General features: G+C 31.1%; 4 protein-coding genes across 6 annotated transcripts in view; 2 read left to right on the top strand and 2 right to left on the bottom strand.

Annotated features, from left to right (window-relative positions):
* Positions 1–230, top strand: part of LOC123229881 (disease resistance-like protein DSC1) — a 14,358-nt gene extending 14,128 nt beyond the window's left edge. Inside the window, exon 7 of the mRNA XM_044655888.1 lies at positions 8–230. The gene's annotated coding sequence lies outside the window, so the exon portion shown is untranslated. The remainder of the gene's footprint in view (positions 1–7) is intronic.
* The window catches only part of LOC123229887 (DNA replication complex GINS protein PSF2-like), a 26,521-nt gene extending 6,334 nt beyond the window's left edge, over positions 1–20,187 (bottom strand). The window contains exon 1 of the mRNA XM_044655902.1: positions 19,927–20,187. The gene's annotated coding sequence lies outside the window, so the exon portion shown is untranslated. The remainder of the gene's footprint in view (positions 1–19,926) is intronic.
* LOC123229884 (toll/interleukin-1 receptor-like protein) lies at positions 5,064–9,855 on the top strand. 2 transcript variants are annotated; one of them, XM_044655896.1, is made up of 3 exons: positions 5,064–6,246; positions 6,401–6,585; positions 8,016–8,149. In XM_044655896.1, the coding sequence occupies exons 1-3, from the start codon at positions 5,741–5,743 to the stop codon at positions 8,021–8,023; spliced, it is 699 nt and encodes a 232-aa protein (XP_044511831.1). In that variant the 5' UTR covers positions 5,064–5,740; the 3' UTR covers positions 8,024–8,149. The 2 variants fall into 2 exon arrangements, with proteins under 2 accessions (XP_044511831.1, XP_044511830.1); XM_044655895.1 differs by lacking the exons at positions 5,064–6,246; positions 6,401–6,585 and adding exons at positions 6,593–7,493; positions 8,406–9,855 and having other exon boundaries at positions 8,016–8,315.
* LOC123229886 (probable DNA replication complex GINS protein PSF2) overlaps positions 16,919–20,187 on the bottom strand; it is a 39,714-nt gene continuing 36,445 nt past the window's right edge. Inside the window, exons 1-7 of one of the 2 annotated variants that reach the window (XR_006504955.1) lie at positions 19,860–20,001; positions 19,664–19,738; positions 19,468–19,578; positions 19,183–19,268; positions 17,548–17,641; positions 17,246–17,281; positions 16,919–17,141 (exon numbers count right to left, since the gene is read on the bottom strand). Coding sequence is in view for 1 of the 2 variants with exons in the window: in XM_044655898.1 (XP_044511833.1) it covers positions 17,274–17,281; positions 17,548–17,649; positions 19,183–19,268; positions 19,460–19,578 (315 nt within the window). In the remaining variant the exon portion in view is untranslated. Of the gene's footprint in view, positions 17,142–17,245; positions 17,282–17,547; positions 17,650–19,182; positions 19,269–19,459; positions 19,579–19,663; positions 19,739–19,859; positions 20,002–20,187 lie in introns of those variants that run through there. The other variant, XM_044655898.1, reaches the window with a different exon arrangement.

Genomic DNA, 20,187 nt, shown 5'->3' with positions numbered 1-20,187 from the left:
TTATCAGAGTGGTGAGATTATCCCTTTCACTCTAAACCTATAATAGAGAATGGTGGATCAGACAAAATATTATTTATAGATGTATGTAATGTAAACTTGGTAAAGTGATACTTATTGTATGAATAATTTTGAAGGAGCTCTCATTATCACATGTAACAAGTAAGTCACTCTTTCTATCTTTGCTTTTTGGAATTATGACCTATAAGAAGCACATTGACTCTTAAAACATATATTTTGGCCTAAAGTAACTAATAGAACAAAAATTAAAGAAAAAGCATTGTGTATTGAGATGTTGGATGAAGGTGTGTGTCCTGATGTCTTGACATTTAGAGTGCTCCTAAATGAGCTTTGCAAGAAAAGGAAGTCAATGGATTGAAAGGAGTTGTTTGATACAATGATTAGTAAGGAATGCAGACCTAATGAATATAGCTATATGTACTACTTTGATGAATTGGTATTGCAAGAATCCAAAAGTTATACAAGTTATGAGTCTTTATTCAAAAGGTGTTAGGCCAGGCCACAGGTTGCTACCTATAACACATTGTTAATAAGTCTTTTTCTTACATGTAAAGATAAATAAGCAAGGAAACTATTTGGGGAGCGGCAACTGAATAATGTTCCACCCAATTTAATTACATATAATATTTTAATTGATGGGCTCTGCAAAAATGTGCTATTAAACTATTTCTTACTTGATAAAATAGGAACTTTCAGCCTGAAATCATCTATTTGTATCGTCTCATTGATGGAATATGCAAAACAAGGAAACTCAACAAATCTTGGGAGCTATTTCATAGAATTGTATATGAAGATTTGGATCCAGATGTTGTGACCTAATGATTGAAGGGCTCTTGTAAAGAAGGGCTCCTAGAAAAGCAAATGATTAATTATTTAAACATATTTTAGATGTTAAGAGTCTTAAGTGTGTGCTTTGATAGGTACAACCTAAAAGTACAGAATTTATATCAGTTTTTAAGAAATGGATTAAACATCATCCAACAAAACATTAGGAATACCTTATGAATTTGTACATTGGATCGCAAGACTCAAGGTTCATCAATGGGTGGTTCTGTGAAAATATATATATTCAAACATACCTTTTTTTTTTAATCCCACAAACTAAATATCAAACAAAGTAAAACAAGCAAAAATAGATCAAATCATGTCACACCAATGGAAGTATCTCTAATACATGGTTTGTAGAAATAAGGTGAAGAAAGTTTCTTGAAACAAGACCATAAACTAATTACCCAAGAAATTATATACGACTAAACTTTTAGTTCAAGGACTCAAACCATTAAACAACTAACACTATATTTACCAACTGTAAAAGCTTATGTTTTATTAAATGAATTAGTGAAATCTAGAATTATATAAATTTAACAAATTTTAATGGATAACACAACATAACATATAACAAAGCAAAGTCAGTTTGTATGCATGACTAGTTGTGCAGTATTGCTCCAGTATCAACACAATAGAGAATATATGGAACGAGTAGAACTTCAGACTTCTTGTGTCCATTATATTTCATAGCACCAGTAAAAAACATTGAATTTTCAGGCATTTAAGTCTAAAAAATATCTGGTATCAAAAGATTTCTAGCATAGATACTTTTTGGAAAAAAAATTGTTAGGATCCCAAGTGCAAGGTATGAGATTTGAATCTCATATTGAAAAGTATGGACAACTAGTGTGGGGTTTATCTGGCCTTAAGCTCTCCCATCTCAATAGCTAGCTTTCGAGGTGTGGTTCTCCTAAGGTTTGTATTATTTGGTATCAGAGTCATCATCATGTCTTCCAGTTGTAATCGCACAACACGGGTGGTGACGCCAGCATTGTAGTGTTCGCCAGGGGCTAGCAGGGAGTTAGAGCACAGCTAGCCCGCATGGATGTCGGGGCTACGGAGCGTCATGATATATTAGGATCCCAAGTGCAAGGTATGAGACTTGGATCCCACATTGGAAAGTATGAGCAACTAGTGTGGGATTTATATGGCCTTGGGCCCTCCCATCTTAATAGCTAGCTTTTGAGGTGTGGTTCTCCTAAGGTTCGTATCAAAAATCCCCCAAGAATCTAAAATAAAAGGTGCATTACATCAAGATAATACTCATTATGTAACAATTTTAGAAATCATACCAGCTGCTACAGATGAAAGATAAGTCTTATTTTTTATTTTCCTATAACATATGGATAGCCTACAATCAAGCTTTTGTGGTTATTTCAAATTTCTCAAGAAATTTAAATATTTCATTGCACATTATAAGTAGATTTTAGTACTTCTAATGAAAGTTTATTATGTTGGGGATACTTGAGACTGTATTGTTTGTTTGGGTATGTAGGGTCTTCATGTGTTTTGAATATTCAATATCAATTATCTCTTCATGCCATGCCTCCCCATTCTCATCTTACCCCATTATTTTTTTCCTTCTATATTATCTCCCCTTAATTTTCTATCTGTGATAATCGAGATCACAAAGCAAAGAAAGGGACAGTGGATGGAAATTGAGGAAAGCAGAGAAAAACTAGAAGACAAGTTGAGAAAGAAATTGATGAAATATTTCATTCCTATTATATACATGTGTCAAACAGAGTACTCACCCTTCAGAGCCATAAATAGGTTCATTTATTAACTGAAGGAATTCTGCCTGGTGTTATTGAATTAATCTTAAAAGCTGTGGGTTTTGCTTTCCAAGCTCCTGAAGCATAGGCTGTAACACAGAAATAGCAGTCTTATCTCCAATCAAAGGTCAAGATTAACTAAAATTAACTGATTCAAAGCAAAAGAAGAAAAAGAAAAAGTTATGGACCTGTAAAATCCGTGGATTTGATTGCACCATTCAACATAATGCTTGAACTGAAATGCTAATAAAGTTACAGAAAACAATTAGTCAGTGGTAGGAAAAAGTTTCAACAATCAATTAAGCATATCAAGGCCTAATCAAGTAATTCTTCAACATAAGCAGAAAATATTGTGAAATCCAACCATAACCCAAACTTTCTGAGCATATCGATCAATAATTACTTAAAAGATGTATGAATTAGAATAATTATCAAATATTCATAAAAACATGTATTTCTGAGTGGATTATGTCATGGTTCATTTTCTTAAGATAAGCATGACCCATTACATTAACTTCAACAATGCTAATCCTACAACACATCAACATAATCTTATTAAATGGAATGTAGCCCAGACATGTTAACTATAGGACAATAATTAAAAGGAAATTGAACTCAACACATTCTGTCACTGCGACGTGGTGCTTCAATAGAATCAAATAGATAAAGCAAATAGCGAAGAAACAACACTTAGACAATACATGAATAATCATACTAGTTGATTGTTTCCAAGAAAGTCCAAGGATCCAAGTCCACCGGCAGCAGCACCTGAAAGTGTCTCCCGAAAGTAGACATAATAAGTGAAGTTTCTCCCTTGAATTAATCGAATCAATTGACATGAAATAGGCCTACCCGTGAGTCAAGTGCTAACTTTGAACTGTTGTGATTTTGCTTACAGGATCGAAATGATCCACCTATTAGATTCTTGTTAGATGGAATGGATCATCCGTGATGTCTAGTGCACAAGTATATTAAATGTTAATTGAGTTTATTATTATACAAAAACGCCTACCAGACATCCAAGCATTTATTTTTTTTCCCTTCATGACAATTATGAACAGATTACAAATTACGCAGTTTTTATTGAAAATCGCACATCAAACGTCCGTTATTCCTAAGTGTGTAAGACTTTGTTCCACAAAAGCAGTAACTCAAAATGAGCATCATCATCATCATAATGCACTTAGACTTTGTTTTAAAAATTCTAATATTACTATGTAGGAATTTTATCAAACACTTTGTGAGCATCGCAATGCACTAAAACTTTATTACCAAAAGCACTTGCATTTTGATGCACGGAGTTGGTTTTGGAAAGATGATTAACAGAAGAATCTAGAAAAGAGAAGATGAATTACAGAATGAAGAAGAAGGAGAGAATTTGGTTCATGAGTTTTGCGCCAAAAACTATTCTATTCAATTACTCCGAAGTTTTTAAAAGCATAACACGCTCATGTGTGGATAGCTAAAATAAAAGTAAAAATTTAAGCTGAAATTAGAAAGCATAAACAATATAAAGTTTCCATTAAAAAACCGAACAAAAATTTGATTAAAAAAAAGATGTAATAGTGATTGGCCCTTGCCAGACATCTTGTTTTTGGACAAGATCCCTTGGCTTAAGGGATGATTAATCTATAGGTTTTGATTGCAATATAACGTTATTTTTGAATTTTTAGTTAAATTTAAAGTATAAAATTCTTTATTTGATTATGTATTATATTATATTATATTATTTTTAATAGTTAATTAAATATTTTATATTTAAATTATTATATTAATTTTCAATAATAAATTTGTGAAAAGCACTTTATTATAATATTATTGTATTTTCAAAAACATATTATTAATAATATATCATATTAAACTTATATATACATATTTTATATTTTTTATAAATATATTATTTTTGTTATTTATTAGTCTCATATCCACCGTTTTCTCATCTCTGAAACCAACATTCCAACTCCTCAATGTTTTTTTGAGTTCATATATGAAACTAATCAACTAACATATTTGATTAGATGGTTAGTAGTTTGTATTCCATAATTAATATTTTTTATTCGATTAAAATCAATTAATTTTTAAATCGAATCAATTTTACTCTAAAATTCATTTTAATTCAAAAAATTATTAAATCAATTCAATTAACCTGTTTTAAAACTACTACAACTATTTGTGTAAATAGATGAATACTCATATTTGTAAAGCTTTGCTGCATGTCCCTTATAATGTAAAAGCTGTCTGTACTCTTGTCTGGTTTTTTATGCTTTTGTAAACCTGTATAAGGCACCTCCACTTGTTGTAGAAGGCAATCGACAATTAATAAAAATTTTACTCTTTTTTCCCCGTTCCCTGTTTACTAACTTGGTAGTAAAGCATTTCCCTTTCTGATTTTAAACTGTATGGCTATGGTTAGTCCACGTATCTTCAAAACTGAAGCATCCTGAAACTTACAGCGTGTTTGTTCACACAACGTCGCTTTTTAGTCAACGAATAATAACACACTACTGTTCAAAAATAATTTTCAAAGACAAATGAGGCAAAACAATAATAATAATAATAATAATAATTTTCAAGTTAAGACAAAAGGGGCAAAAATTTATTTTCACCAATGCTAGTTGTTTCCTCCAGCTTGACCTGGATTCATCTTCTTCTCCAGTGATGCTTCTGCTTCTTTTCCTTCCATATTTTCAGATATTTTTTTCCATAATTTTCGTTTTGCCAATAAGCAAGAGCAAGTCTTTATACAATTGTATAATTACAATTACCACTATATGTTGTAACAATTGATAATCAGCTTTTCATAGTAGATTTTATTACCTTGTGCCCAGTCAAAGTTTACAGAATATTATTACCTTGGGACTAAGTCTTTTGGCAAATAAGTCCAACAAAAGTCCAACAAAAGTCAGACAAGGCGTGCGAGCGGCCTTCTTTTACAATTTCAGGAAAGTTCAAGGAAGTAGCATTGCAGATGCAGCGAACCTACTTTCATGATAGGTTTTTTTTTTTTTTTTTCAGGAAAAATATTATTATTTTCGTTGCTGAAGATGTTACTCTAGCAAACTTTCTATATTGCTTCTCCCGAAGTTGTTGGTTAATTTTTGCAAAGTGATTAAAGTAGGATGGCTTCTTCTTCTTCTTCCACTACGGTTGAAGTGAAAAAGCATGATGTATTCCTCAGTTTCTGTGGTGTTGACACCCGCTACACGTTTGCCAACACTTTATTTGGAATTTTGCAGAGCAGGGGCATTGATGTTTTCATTGATAACGAACTTAAGAGAGGAGAGCACATTTCTTCATCTCTTATGAAGGAAATTTCGGATTCCATGATTTCAGTTATCATTTTCTCGAAAGGTTATGCATCTTCAAGATGGTGTCTGGAAGAACTTCGGAAGATCTTGGAGTGCAGGAATACGGAAAAACAGGTGGTACTACCAGTTTTCTATCATATCAATCCATCAGATGTAAGGCATCAAACTGGATATTTCGGAGAGGAATTTAAAAAGCTTCTAGGAAGTTTGGATATGGGGAAGTTAGAAGGGGTACAACGGACAAAGAAGGAGCTGCAGTGGAAGAATGCTTTGAGAGAAGCAGCTGATATATCCGGCCGATCAACAGAAGAGGACCCGTAATTTTCTACTCTTTAATTTCGTACCCTGCAGTGTCAGCTGATTAATTTAATTTTCACATTATATAAAACATTTTTTTTTTCACTTTTGTTAGATTTTTCCATCTCTTAATGATTTATTGCATTATAACACTTTGTTTTTCATTTTTGTTAGGTTCGATTATAGTCTCGCCAATAAAGTTGTCCAAGATATTTGGTTGACACTAAACAACATGATCCCGACTAATATTTACGGAGATTTGGTTGGTGTTGCATCAACCATCCCCCATGTTATAGATTTATTGAGCACTCAGTCGGGAAAAGTTCATGTTATAGGAATTTGGGGAATGCCTGGTATAGGTAAGACAACTATTGCAGATTGTGTATTCAACCAAATAAAAAGTCGTTTTGAGGGTTCTTATTTTGCTGAAAATATTAGGGAAGAATCAATGAGTCCTAACCGACTAAAACCAATACTGCAAGAACTTCTTTCAACTATTTTTAAACGTGCTGATTTGGTGATAAATTCCAAAGTAACAGAAACAATGCTTAGACGAAAACGAGTTCTTATTGTTTTTGATGATGTGACAACTTTGGGTCAAATAGAATCTTTAGTTGGAGATATGAATTCCTTAGGTCCAGGAAGTCGAATTATTATAACAACTACAGATAGACAAGTCCTTCGAAATTATGTAGTGGATGAAAGATATATATATGAGATGAGGGGGTTGCCTGAGGATGAAGCTCTCCAACTTTTTAGTTGGTACGCTTTTAAGCAAAGTAATCCTAACAAAGATTATTATGACCTATCAAAAAGGGTTGTAAAATATGTTGAAGGTGTTCCATTAGTTCTTAAAGTGTTGGGCTACCATTTATTTGGTAAGTCAAAACAAATTTGGGAAAGTGCAATAAATAAATTAGAAATAATTCCTCATGAGAAAATTCACAATGTACTAAAAGTATGTTACGAGGGACTGAGTGGTGATGATAAGAATATATTTCTAGATATTGCATGTTTCCTTAAGTTGGAGAATATAGAATTTGTGATGGACTTCTTGAATGCTTGTTACTTGGGGGCTAAAAGCGAAGTAAGTGTTCTCGAAGACAAGTGTCTCATTACTGTATCAAGAGATAATAAGGTAACAATGCATAAATTGCTTCAAGATATGGGAAGGGAAATTGTCCGACTAGAATCCCTAAGCAATCCTAGTATACGTAGCCGTTTATGGTACCATAGAGATATTAATAGTGTATTGAAGGAAAACAAGGTGAGTGTTGAAGACATTTTATAAAGTTAGATTTTTTAATTTATATATACGAGATCTAACATATTATCATCTATATAAAATGAACAATGTTGTGCATACATTTTTTTATAATACAATTAGGTATATAGATGATATGTCATTGTATAATTGGGTATTATTTTATTATTTATTCAAAATTACCCCATTATAGGATAACACATTATATATATATTCAATCGTGTATTAAAGAGTGTGTACATATTGTTTTATTGTATAAGAATTATGTTTCGACTTGTGTTAGGTTGGCATAAATGTGTTTAAGTAGTGTTATGTGCACAACTTTTGTGCACAGACAACGACGTGTCATTATATGATTGGATGTTGGTTTATCTTTAATTTTTAATTATCCAATCATATGATGACACATCATTATTTGTTCACATAATTTTATTAAATGTGTTTTGGTCTATCTATTATCATTTTTCAGGGCTTATAAACTCTTAATAAGTTTGTGGCTAATAAATTTTCTTTCCATGGTATCAGATGTCTAATGCAATCGAAGGCATATGTTTAGACATGTCTCAGCAAGCAGAGGACATATACTTACAACCTTCTTCTTTAGGAGTGATGGATCAACTGAGATTCTTTAAACTACATAACTCAGTGGATAATATCAATAAGGTGTATGTTTCCCACAGGCTTAGTTCTATTTCCTCTGAGCTACGATACGTATGCTGGTGTGGATGTCCACTGGAATCATTGCCGCCAAATTTTCTGTCAAAGAACCTTGTTGCACTTGACATGCCTCATAGCCATATTGATCAACTTCGGTCAAGTGTTCAGGTAATGCAGTGATTTTTGTATTACGATATTTTCTTCTTCTGTTGTCATTATCAGAGTGCTAATTAATTTAGGTTACTTTTTATGTTACAGCTTGTTAATTTGAAACGTATTGATCTAAGTTTTTCTAAACGTCTGAGAAGCCAAGATCTCTCATTGACTCCAAATGTTAAAATTTTGGTTCTGGAAGGTTGTACAAGTTTACATGAGATTTCCTCGTCCATTCACGGTTGCAAATATGAGCTTCATATGTTAAATCTACGGCACTGCCGAAGCCTTGAGAGTCTTCCAAAAGACATTCATGTAGCATCTTTCGAAAAAGTTATCTTTTCTGGATGTTCGAAACTCAAGCAGTTTCCACAGGCCCCGTGGGATATGAAAGAGATATATTTAGATGAAACTGCAATCGAGGATTTGCCCTCATCAATAGAGAATTTATCCAGACTAGTTATATTAAATCTTAAGGACTGTTCAATGCTTCAGAGGCTTCCAAGCAATATCTGCCAGTTGAAATCTCTTCAATATCTCAATCTGTCGGGGTGTTTAAAACTTGATGGATTGCCTGATAAATTGGGAAATTTAGAAGCTTTGAGGGTGCTTAAAGCAGAGAGGGTGGCTACAAGAGAAGTACCAACATCCATTCTAAATTTAAGATGTCTAGAAGAGTTAGATCTGACCAACTGTAGTATTGTGAAGTTGCCGAACAATCTTGGTCAGTTATCATCGCTAAAAAGTTTACTTATTGGCAGAAACTTCTTTAACAGCATTCCAGAAAGTATAGAACACTTGTCTGAATTATCTTATCTTGATGTAAGCTATTGCGAGAGGCTTCAAATCCTGCCAAAGCTTCCAAGCAAATTGGACAATATAAATGCAAACAATTGCATATCATTGGAAGAACCACTAAGTTTACGAGATCTTCTGGAAAGAGGTTTTTCTGACAGCATAAGATTTAACTTCAGCAATTGTTTCAAACTGAATCAAAGTTCCTGCAGTGAAATTATGAGACAATTTCGAACGTCAGTGAATCTTCAAATTTCAAGGGTATGTATGGTTGGGAACAACTAAAAGGTCTCCACACTCTTCCTTATTTCTTATAATTTCCATTACTGGTTAACTTCAATTTATTTATTTATTTTTTTACGGGGATTGGGACAGGAAATTTTTCTAGAAACTGATAGAAGTTATTTCTGTTTTCCGGGAAGTGAAATTCCAGAATGGTTTACCGTGTGTGATACAGGTTCTTCTGTGAAGTATCGATGGCCAAAGTTTTGCAGTAGTGAATTGACTTCTCTTCTTATCTGTGTTGTGGTGGAGTTTCGAGACTATAATAAAGACCAAGGTTTGGCGATTGGCTTGGACTGGTTTCTCCGGAGAGAAGATAGAGCAATAGAAGTTATCCATGGAACTTGGAGTGTATGGGACAATGGTACTGGACCCGACTATGTGGAATCAGATCACGTATTCCTGGGATTTTATCCTACTTTCAAGTTCGATGATCCACTTTTAGCTAGAGATGGAAGTTATCGTGACATACGCATCTCATTTGATGTTCAGAATTCATATGCTGAAAGACTAGACTACTGCAACATAAAGATGTGTGGAATTTTGGGTCCAAATCCAAATCTCATTGCTGGATTCGAGCTGAGCTGAGCCGAGCTCAAGCTCGGCTCGGTTCATATATGGGTGGCTCAAGTTCGAGCTCGACTAAGGTCGGCTCGTTTCGGGCTCGAAGTCGGCTTGACTCGGCTCGACTCATTTTTCGTTATCAAAACGATATTGTTTTTAATATATATTAGTCAAAACGATGTCGTTTTGTATAAAAAATCTATCGAACCAGCTTGAGCTTGATCGAGCTTAGCCAAGCTTGGCTCTTTTCGGGCTCAACCAAGCCGCTCGGCTCGAGTCCAGCCCTACCAAATCTGAATCTTTTTTCCTTTGGTCGAAATGCTGAAAGATGTGTGTAAATAGGTTACTATTTCTTTTTTCCTTTTACTGTGCTGTCATCTTTTTAAGATTTTTTCCTTTTACTGTTTATCTTTCTTTATTGCATCTAACCATTGCCAATACCATTTGTCATTGGTTTTTATTTATTATACTTCACTTACGATCTGGGCCAAATGTTCCACAAACAAATTCTCTTCTTATTCATATAACATTGATTCAATGTAAATTAGAATCTTCCCCTATTCTAACTTCACTTACAATTGATGGACAAAAATTTTGTGCTCAGGATTTGTTTGTTATCAATTTTTTCATTTACAACCAAAATGAAACCACTTTGTACCCTCTCACTCTTACCAAGATTCCAGTTCTCTCTTGAACCATTCACACATGCAGAAATACTATGCAAGATTTGTCAAAGTTTGTGGAACTTCATCTCAAATTAATATTCCAATTTGAATACAATTTTTCTAATATTTTTTGCGTATAATTTTTTATTTAAAAAATATAATTAAGAATAAAATATAATTTTTTAGGAATTTAAATAAAAGTCTTATTAAGATATGAATTATGAGTAATATTAAGAATAGTATTTCAGATATTAAGTACAAAAAAGGTTAAATTCTAGAGTTAGAAATGGAATACAATAGAAGAAACTATTATAATTAGAGAGTGAGAATCACTAAAGGGAGGCATAGAGTGAACCAATTTGTGAGGCTTGCTAGAGCCTCCTATAGTTTTTTCAGAAAAATGGACATGGCTCTCTTATGGAGAGTAAACCACTATAACCTTGTGCTTGTGTATGGAGGTTATGTTTAGTCTTTTATTTGTTATATTTTTACCTTCATAGGGATTTAGAATTTGCTTGCATTTGATTAAATCCTAACAAAAATTACTGATATTTGAGCTTGGAAATAGATTACACATTCAGAAAGGTGCAAATTGAAGATCATTTTTATGGTAGAAAATTGCATCTATCTCTTTTAGGAAAACGACTAGAAAAGATGTCATTTGAAGATTGAGAATGTTTAAGTGATCTAAAATCAATTGTCATATCTATGTATTAGAATTGTAATTATATTTTTGTTAATAAATTGGATTGTTTTTTACTTACAGTAAAATAAATGAATATCTTATATTCACATATGTTGTCAATTCTCACTAGTAATGTCTATAATCCTAATATTAACTTGACAACAGACAATTGTAATACGGTTAAGATTATCATAGTGTTGAACGCCCTTATCGAAAAATAATGATAACTCTAATGTGACAAAATGGTTTGCTTGATAGTTTGGTACAACATGTAGATATATATTGAATAGACGTGTTTATTAGATTTAACCAGTCAAGAGGATTTCATATGGATGTGTAACCTATTATTTATGAAACACATCCTCTAACAAACAATGTTATATGTGATCCTTCAACTTGAGTTACTATACCATTTTGTACAAAAATTGATGTAGTTTGACATCAACCTAACGTAGTCATTAAGAAATGATTATTAAAATGGTAGTGATTGATCATACTGAAGATTGTGTGAAAGTTATATTGAATCAATATATGATTTATCACTTTAGGATATAAAAGTGGATATCTTTGTTAGGCCTATTAACAGGTATCAATAACAACTAAATTTATGTGGCCACTATAAGATTGAATTATTGTTCAATCTAATATTGTCCAATCATTGGTACATACACTAGTCAATGCAAATTAAAAGTTTCATGATGTAGACACTAAATTATTGTCTTAACTTCAAAGAGACATTAGTTTAGGAAATGATCAAATTATATGATAACTGTATTGTTGACAAGTACATATCTGTTGTTGACACTATTATTTTGGTGGTCATGATGGTTTACTAAAGGTCAATTTTAGTTTGCGTATGAATGACTAACGAATTGTAGATTTATCACGAATATGTTCACTACCAACATGATGAAAAACCCATAGGTCATTTACAAAAGGGGTACATCATGACATCTAAAGGACTTGGGTTGCACAAAGTGAATCAAGCCTAAAATCTAAGATGATAGGTACAAGTTCCATTGGATGATTGGACTAAAATATGAGTTTTTCTTCTTAAAGGGTCAATCTTAAATAACCCAAAAGTGGATCAGCTAGGGTAAAATATTGGTGAGTTGTTTTTATTCAATTTACATAAAGAAGGTTTAATTATTGGATAATGTTAGGTCATGTGCATGGGCGTGCATAATATATCATTATCTCAAGTTAACCTTATTTGATATCTTATTATGTGTCCCAAAGATATGGATTATCAAGTATATGAGATGATATTATGATATGATATGATTCATGTAAATAGTCATACATGATTAGTGAATAATCATTCATTGTTTTTTATATAAAAGAATCGTATTGAGACATTTTAACCTTATAACTTTTTCTTAAATTTTTACAAACACTCATATTATTTCATTCTCTAAAGCTCTTAGCAGACTCAAGTCATCGATCATCTTTAACATGATGTGTGTTTGATGTGAATATTGCAGTATCATAATTTCGACTGATACACTCCATTACAAGAGTAAAAGATGAAGAAACTGCCAGCAAGAGTAAGTTTTACTAAACTAAACCCCTATGGTAGTTTTTAATATACATTATGCATAAAATGATATTTGTAATTGGATCCAATTGTGTTCCTGGTGGAATGTTTTGATTTTAAACTTTTAATATTATTTTTGATGTGCAAAGTCATTTTGAGACCGTGAATTAACCTACAAACACTACAAAAATATGGTTTTTAATAAGAGAAAAAATAGTCATAAAAAATCCATTAGTCATAATTAAATATCTTTAGTGGCAAAAAAATCTCATCAACCGTTCTTGTAACCTTTACCATTAAAAGTATTAACAGCCAAAAAAAAATTATCATTAATATAAACAACAGGAGATATAAGTCTTATCATTATAAATATTAATAACAATGAATATTTTTTTCGCTAAAACAATGTATTTGATTGTTAAAAATAATATTTTGATAAATATTTTTAATGTTATAACAATAATTAATTTATATATATATATATATATATATAGAGAGAGAGAGAGAGAGAGAGAGAGAGAGAGAGAGAGAGAGAGAGAGAGTTATAACAAAAAGAAAAATTACCCGTTAAAAATCTATTTACCGTCGTTAAAGAGTTATAAATTTTAATATTGAGAAAAATCTTATTATTATCCATTATTATACTTCCACCGCTAAAAATATTAACGATGAAAAGATAAGTCTCATCATTAATATAAATAATGAGAGATGTAAATCTCATCATTAAAAATAACAATTTCAACAATGAATATTTCTATCATTATAATAATATTTACCCGTCACTAGATCTAGCTACGGTTCATGAACCATCAATTTCAGTTCGAAACCATCGATTCACAGTTCGAAAATATAAGGACCCTGAACCGAAATCGTAATAGGACGATTCATCCACGGTTCGGAACAGACGGGTCCGGTTCATGGCCCCAGTTCGGAATTGATGATTTCGATTCGAAACCGATATTGAACTGTCAATTCTAATACATGATCTTGATTTAATTTTTAAATTATTAATTACAATAATTGAAAATTAAAAGAAATGCTTGAACTTAATTTTTCAATTAAGCTTCCTACGTATCTTCTCAGGGCTTAGAAGAATCAAAATCTACATAGTTCTCTTACCTTTGCATATCTAATAGCTGACAGTACTCTCTTACCTTATCATTCACCTCCACTATCTTGAGTATTATTTCTCGTTATCGAACTATCCGTAGTTAAATCAAGCGATTCTTCATGGAAGTCCGCTTTTATTTCTTGTTGACGTAATTCGACTCTTGTCCAATCGGCCACACATACTTGGGCTTCAATAGATTCGGAACCCAAACTTGATCGCATCTCATCCAATATATTACCCCCTTAACTAAAAGTTTGTTCTACTACGACAGTTGATATTGATGCTACTAGAACTTGTTTAGCAATAACTGCTAATGTTGGAAAAGTTGATACGTGTTAACTCCACCATTCTAAAACTGGAAAGTTTTTACCTATATTGTTGTCACCGAACTCAAAAATAGTAGTTAAATAAATATCAAGCTCCGAGGTGGAGCCTAATGTTTCTCTTGGTCTTTTGCCCATTTGCATCATAATACGATCACCATAACTCATATTTTGGGTTGATGATGGAGTAATAGGTGATAGAGAGAAAGAAAAACCACTATAAATTAATGAATATTCAACATAAATTTCTTTAATTAAATTCATAATATTAGTTATAGTTAATGAAATATTAATTTCATCTAATTGCAAACATTCATAATATAATGTCAAATAATCCGTGACACCATCTAATTTAAATATAGGATCAAAAAAACATGTAACAAGAAAAAGTTTTGGAATTGTTTTATAGTAACTTAACCATTTTGTTTTCATTAAAAAAATAGTTTCTTGTAGAAAATATCTTGTTCAGCTTCTTGTAAAGCCGAATAATATTAACAGTTTTATTTAAAGACAAATGAGAAGTGGGATAATAAACCTCATTTAAAGTATATGTTACATTATTAAAATTTCTTAACACATTTAAATTTTTTTTACAAATATCTAATGTTGGGATATAATGTAACTTGTGACACATATTGTGAAATAAATGAGCATAATAAATCCCTATAATCAAAAGACTCGTTGAATAATTCATATGTTGAATTCCAACGAGTCGGCATGTCTTTAGGAAATCTTTTTGGTATTTTATTATGCTGTTTACAAAATTTACCCCATTCTTTCATAGTTTGGAGATGTGTCCATAAAAATGAAATTGCTGCTTTTATTGGACGAATAAAATTATTAAGAGAATATAAACTGTCTTATACACATAAATTTAATACATGACATACATATCTAATATGAAAAAATCTACCATCTAAATTAGGTTTACAAATATTAATTAAATCATTTATTGAGACAGTATTTAAACGTGCATTTTCAAATGAAATTGAAAAACGTAATTTATATTCTTCTAATATTCTTTTAATTATTCTATAAATTTTATCAGTCGTATGTCGTTCATCAAACATTCTAAATGATAAAATTCTTTTTTGTAATAGAAAATTGTCATCTATCCAATAACAAGTTGAACCCACATAAGAGTGAACTTGCCAATAGTCACTCCAAATATCACTACATAAAGATACACGCCGACTAAAATTTGTAAAAATTTGAATTAATTCTTTTTTTGTTTTTTATATAAACTAAATAATGTTCTTTTTAATGTATTTCTTGGAATAGTTTTATGTGCAAGATTTAATGCAGTTTTACAATAATTATTAAAACCTAAATTTTCACCAAAACTAAATGCTAAATGATTTATTGCTACCATTTTTGTAAATTCTTTTTAACTTTTATTATCACTATCCATAAATAAAGATTTGTGTGTAAAACCATCCTGATTATTTGTGTTTAGCCTTGGTTTTGCCCCTTTTTTTCGGATGCTTTGACTCCAAGTGTCTTTTGAATGTCTCGTATCCACCTCCTTATTTGAATTTATAAATTTGTCTATAATAATTGCAAGCAACATCGAAATTACCATTCTCCTTTTGTATTTTCTTGAAATGAATTTTGAAAATATCTAATGTAAGAATTTTTTGAGAGTGTTATTCCATCTTCATCTGTTGTTGATGTTATTGTTGCTCTACCTCTTCATATTGACTTTCATTTTCTTGTGTTGAAAAATCATCTATAAGTTGATTTTTATTCACATTTGATATATGTGAATATTGACCAAATCTCCTATTACTGGAAGAATTTCCACTACTTTCCATTTTTTGATAATAAATAAAATTAATTATATAAATAAATTATATGATTAATCATAAAAGATAATAAATAAATAATAAATAAAATTAATTATAGAAATAAATTATATAATTAATTATGAATTGTATAATAAAAATTGAAATTGAAATTAATAAAAAATTAAAAAAGAATTAAATTTAAGTGAATTTGATTGAATTGAAAGATTGAAAGAGTATTAAGAGTTAAAAGAATGAAAATGAGAGTTTGAAAGATTGAGTGAGAGAGTAAAGAGATTGAAATTTGAATGGATATATATAGAAAAAAACTTTTTTGAAAAAAATTAAAAATAGGAGGTGAATTGAGATTTTAAAAATTGCAGGGGACCAACAATCCCCTACAACTTCTCTGATCCTTCAGGCTTCAGCAAGCCAACGGTTCCCTGTGCAGGGAACCGTTAGCTGTTTAAATAAATTTAAAAAAAATTCTAATTTTTTCGGTTCAGTACAGTAAACCGCCGGTTTATATATCAGTTCATAAACCGGATGTGAACCGACGGTTTCACGGTTCAAATTTATGTAAACCGAAACCGAACCGCAAAAACCTAGTTTCAGTTCCGATTCAGTCCGGTTCTGGTTTTATCCAGACCAGTTTCAGTCCGGTTCACGAGCCAAACCGGCCTGTGGCTAGGTTTACCCATCACTATACATAATATCAACAATAAATATTCTCATCATCACAACAATATTTATTGGCACTAAACATAATATCAACAATGAATATCCCGATCCTCATAACAATATTTATTGGTCTTTTAAATATAATATTAAAAATAAATATCCTCCTCATTACAACAACATTGATAATAAAATTTTGATTATCAAAACATACTCATTGACATTAATTATGTTCTAGTAACAATTACTTAAAGTCTCCATGTGATCCACAATTATAAAAAATAAGAACAAAAAACCATAAATTTCCTATAATGGTAACTCCCTATACTCAAAACCAAAAAGTTATTACAAATAACATAAGAATCTATTTATCAAATACTATCAAGTATTTCATGATTCACTTGTATCTTCAAGTACCTACAAATTGTGCAGAGAGACTATATGATTAAAATGTGAATAACATATATATATATATATACACACACATACGCATATTCAAATATATATTTATTCCCAGTTACCTAGCAAAAACCAACTGGCCTGATCAACTCAGTTACCTACACAAATACCATCAATAGCCAATTTAGTCCCCAGAATATTTAAAATAAAGGTAAGGAACAATGTCAAAAATTTCCAAATATATGCACAGAAAAGACAGACATGAAAAGGTGCAGGGTGAGAACATGAAAAGAAACAAAAGCTTCCATGAAAAATGTAAGTGCAAGACAGCATATTTCATCATATCAGGATCCACTGAAAAAGGAGGATAACACCAAAAAATTTTTCAATAATACCCAAAATGCCAAGATATTAGGATGTTTACCAGTTAGATCCTCCATGTTTACAGGCACAACATCAACAATATTGAAACTCTGATTGCTAATCTCCAAGTTCCAAAGAATGCCCCAGTATAAAATCTGAGCCACTCAATCAGTAGCATCAATTTTCAAAAGTTTTAGTATCAGGGAAGGTATCAAAAGATGATGAAAACGTGAGGAATTATGAAGAAATTAGATGCCATCAACAGTAATGTAAAACAGTAGTATTGATGGCTGTGACTTGACATTATTGTCCAAGTATATGAGCTTTAGATTGCATAAAGAAAAGAATTAACAAGGAATAAATAGAAAAAAATAGTACACAATACTTTAATGCCTGAAGTAAAACAATTTTTTCTAGAAACATATATCCAAGTGCTAAAGAATTATCACCAATCATAGACAAGCACTAAAGAATTATCTTAAAACATCATCCCAATTTGATTAAAAAAGAACATAAGAATCCTCAAATTCTCTTGAAAAAAAAATCAATAGCGATAACTAAAAATAATCTAAATTGATCTGTTTAAACCCTTAACTACTAGTGATTCAGTCTTCAAAGTAGTTTTATTGCCTAAATTTAATATCATAGACAACTCAAACAGATTTCGTCGAAATTAGAATAACAACAACAATAAAAGATCTTTTTTCCAAAGCCTTTTTATAGAATTAGTGAACGTTTTACAAATCATAGAACTTAAAGACTAATTATCAAATCTCATTTCAAACTCATTCACAAAAATAAAAAATTGACCATAACTAAACCTTATAATCCTTCAATTATCAAAAACAAAATGCAATCATTAGAATTTGAACACTTTATTGAAATTGGAAGTTGCACAATACTTAATGTACCAAGACTGTTCACAATATTCAAACATAGGAATATACTGAGTTAATGTAGCAAAACTGTTACTGCAGTCACCAATTTTGAACATGTATAATTGTCCCTGCATTTTTAAGCACATTGATGTGTATTCTTTTACACCTACAAATTAATGTGCTGCTAACTAATAAAATCATACAGAGTACCAAAAAATATTCATATAGAATACAAAACCAATAAAATTCAATCTCAATTGCTAAAAATGTGTAACGAACATCTTGTTTGAATTCCAAATCTTGTAAATGACCAAAGTATTTAGTGTGGCAAATAAAACTCAAATTTTAGTGGAGGAGATTAGTGTATTGTATACACGGGTTGATGCCCCATATTGATGGCGAAACACATTTTAGTGAAACAACATAAAATAAGATAATAAAGCAAGCATAGGCAGGGTCCAATAGAAGCCAAAGACATGGACAAGACAAGTTTGAAAATATCAACTTACTAGTACCAAAAAAAAAAATAAAAAAAAGAGAGAGTCATGCTTCCTGTTATGCCAAAACTTTTACTCCAATCGTCTAACTATCATTTACTTTTAATCCACTAAACACAATAGAGAAACACTAACCATATATATTTCACATATATGGTTTTTGTGAGAAAATTTTTCAACATTTTGAATCTAACCATAAACCATATATATTTCATGTCTTCACGTGCACTACCATCCACAAAATTACAGTTGATATCAACATTGTTTGATATGATAGATGATTTTACACTAAAATTAAAAAACAAATGCATCAATGCTTACTGGTCAAAAAAGAAGTCTGAATATCTCTATGTAATGGAATGGTACAATCTGAAATGTCCCTTATCTTCTCATTCTGCCTCCAAAACCTGTGTTAAATTTTATACACGATATAACAAATAATATAAGAAATTAGAGAAAAATCGAATCTAAAGTGCATTTTTTATTTCTCACTTTATAGACTGACTTTAAATAATGATTAACAAGTAACTAGCAGCTTTATACTAATAAACAAAAAATTACATAAAGGAATTAAGCATAAAAATTAACACATAAATACACAATGACAGGCATCCACTGAGGAGACCGAATTGTGCATTTTCCTCTCTTCTTCAAAGCCACGACATGCCACTGCAGCAGTTTAATGAATATTTGAGAGAAGAAGGGACCAAAATAATCCTGCCATTTGAAACAACTAGACCATTAAAAATTATCACAAACTAAAAGCTTCGATTTCACAAAGAAGGGGAAACTTAGAAAATACACAGATGAAATTGAGATAATCCATTCTCATATTATGCACAATCTCCATTAACTCATCTTCTACCACAAAGTCAACCTGCTCAACAACAATTCAAAAACTGATCACAAAAATAAGATAAATTAAAAAAAGAGTTAAATTAATATAGAAATTGAAACGTGTACTGGAGAAAACAAAGAGATAGTAGAATCAGATTGACCAGACATCCTTTTGGATAGTGTCGAAAGCTTTAGGTAAAATCGAAGGAGAGAAAGCGTGAATCTAACTGAAATCTTTGACTGCTTCTTTTTGCTTCTCCAAGTTCCTCTCACGAGAAATCTTTGACTTCTGCCCTGCCTCCTCCCATTTTCTTCTTTTTGATGTCACGCTAGGGCTCAGGTGAGAAACACAAAAGTACTAAATGAGATAAAATTTGATGCCAATAGTTTTCAAATATCCAATTTGGTGATCGTATTCAATGATGGAAGAAAGATAAAGCAAAAATTGAAACAAAAAAATCTATTAATTTCTTTTTATAAAATTCTTAG

This window comes from Mangifera indica, chromosome 11 (genome assembly GCF_011075055.1).
Source record: "Mangifera indica cultivar Alphonso chromosome 11, CATAS_Mindica_2.1, whole genome shotgun sequence".
NCBI lineage: Eukaryota > Viridiplantae > Streptophyta > Magnoliopsida > Sapindales > Anacardiaceae > Mangifera > Mangifera indica.
This window is presented reverse-complemented; position numbering and strand designations above follow the sequence as displayed.

Coding starts and splice junctions, on each gene's coding strand:
- LOC123229884 (XM_044655895.1), top strand. CDS start 6,675: ATGAGTCCTAACCGACTAAAACCAATACTGCAAGAACTTCTTTCAACT. Junction 7,494..8,015: donor GTGTATTGAAGGAAAACAAG/GTGAGTGTTGAA, acceptor CCATGGTATCAG/ATGTCTAATGCAATCGAAGG. Junction 8,316..8,405: donor AACTTCGGTCAAGTGTTCAG/GTAATGCAGTGA, acceptor TTTATGTTACAG/CTTGTTAATTTGAAACGTAT.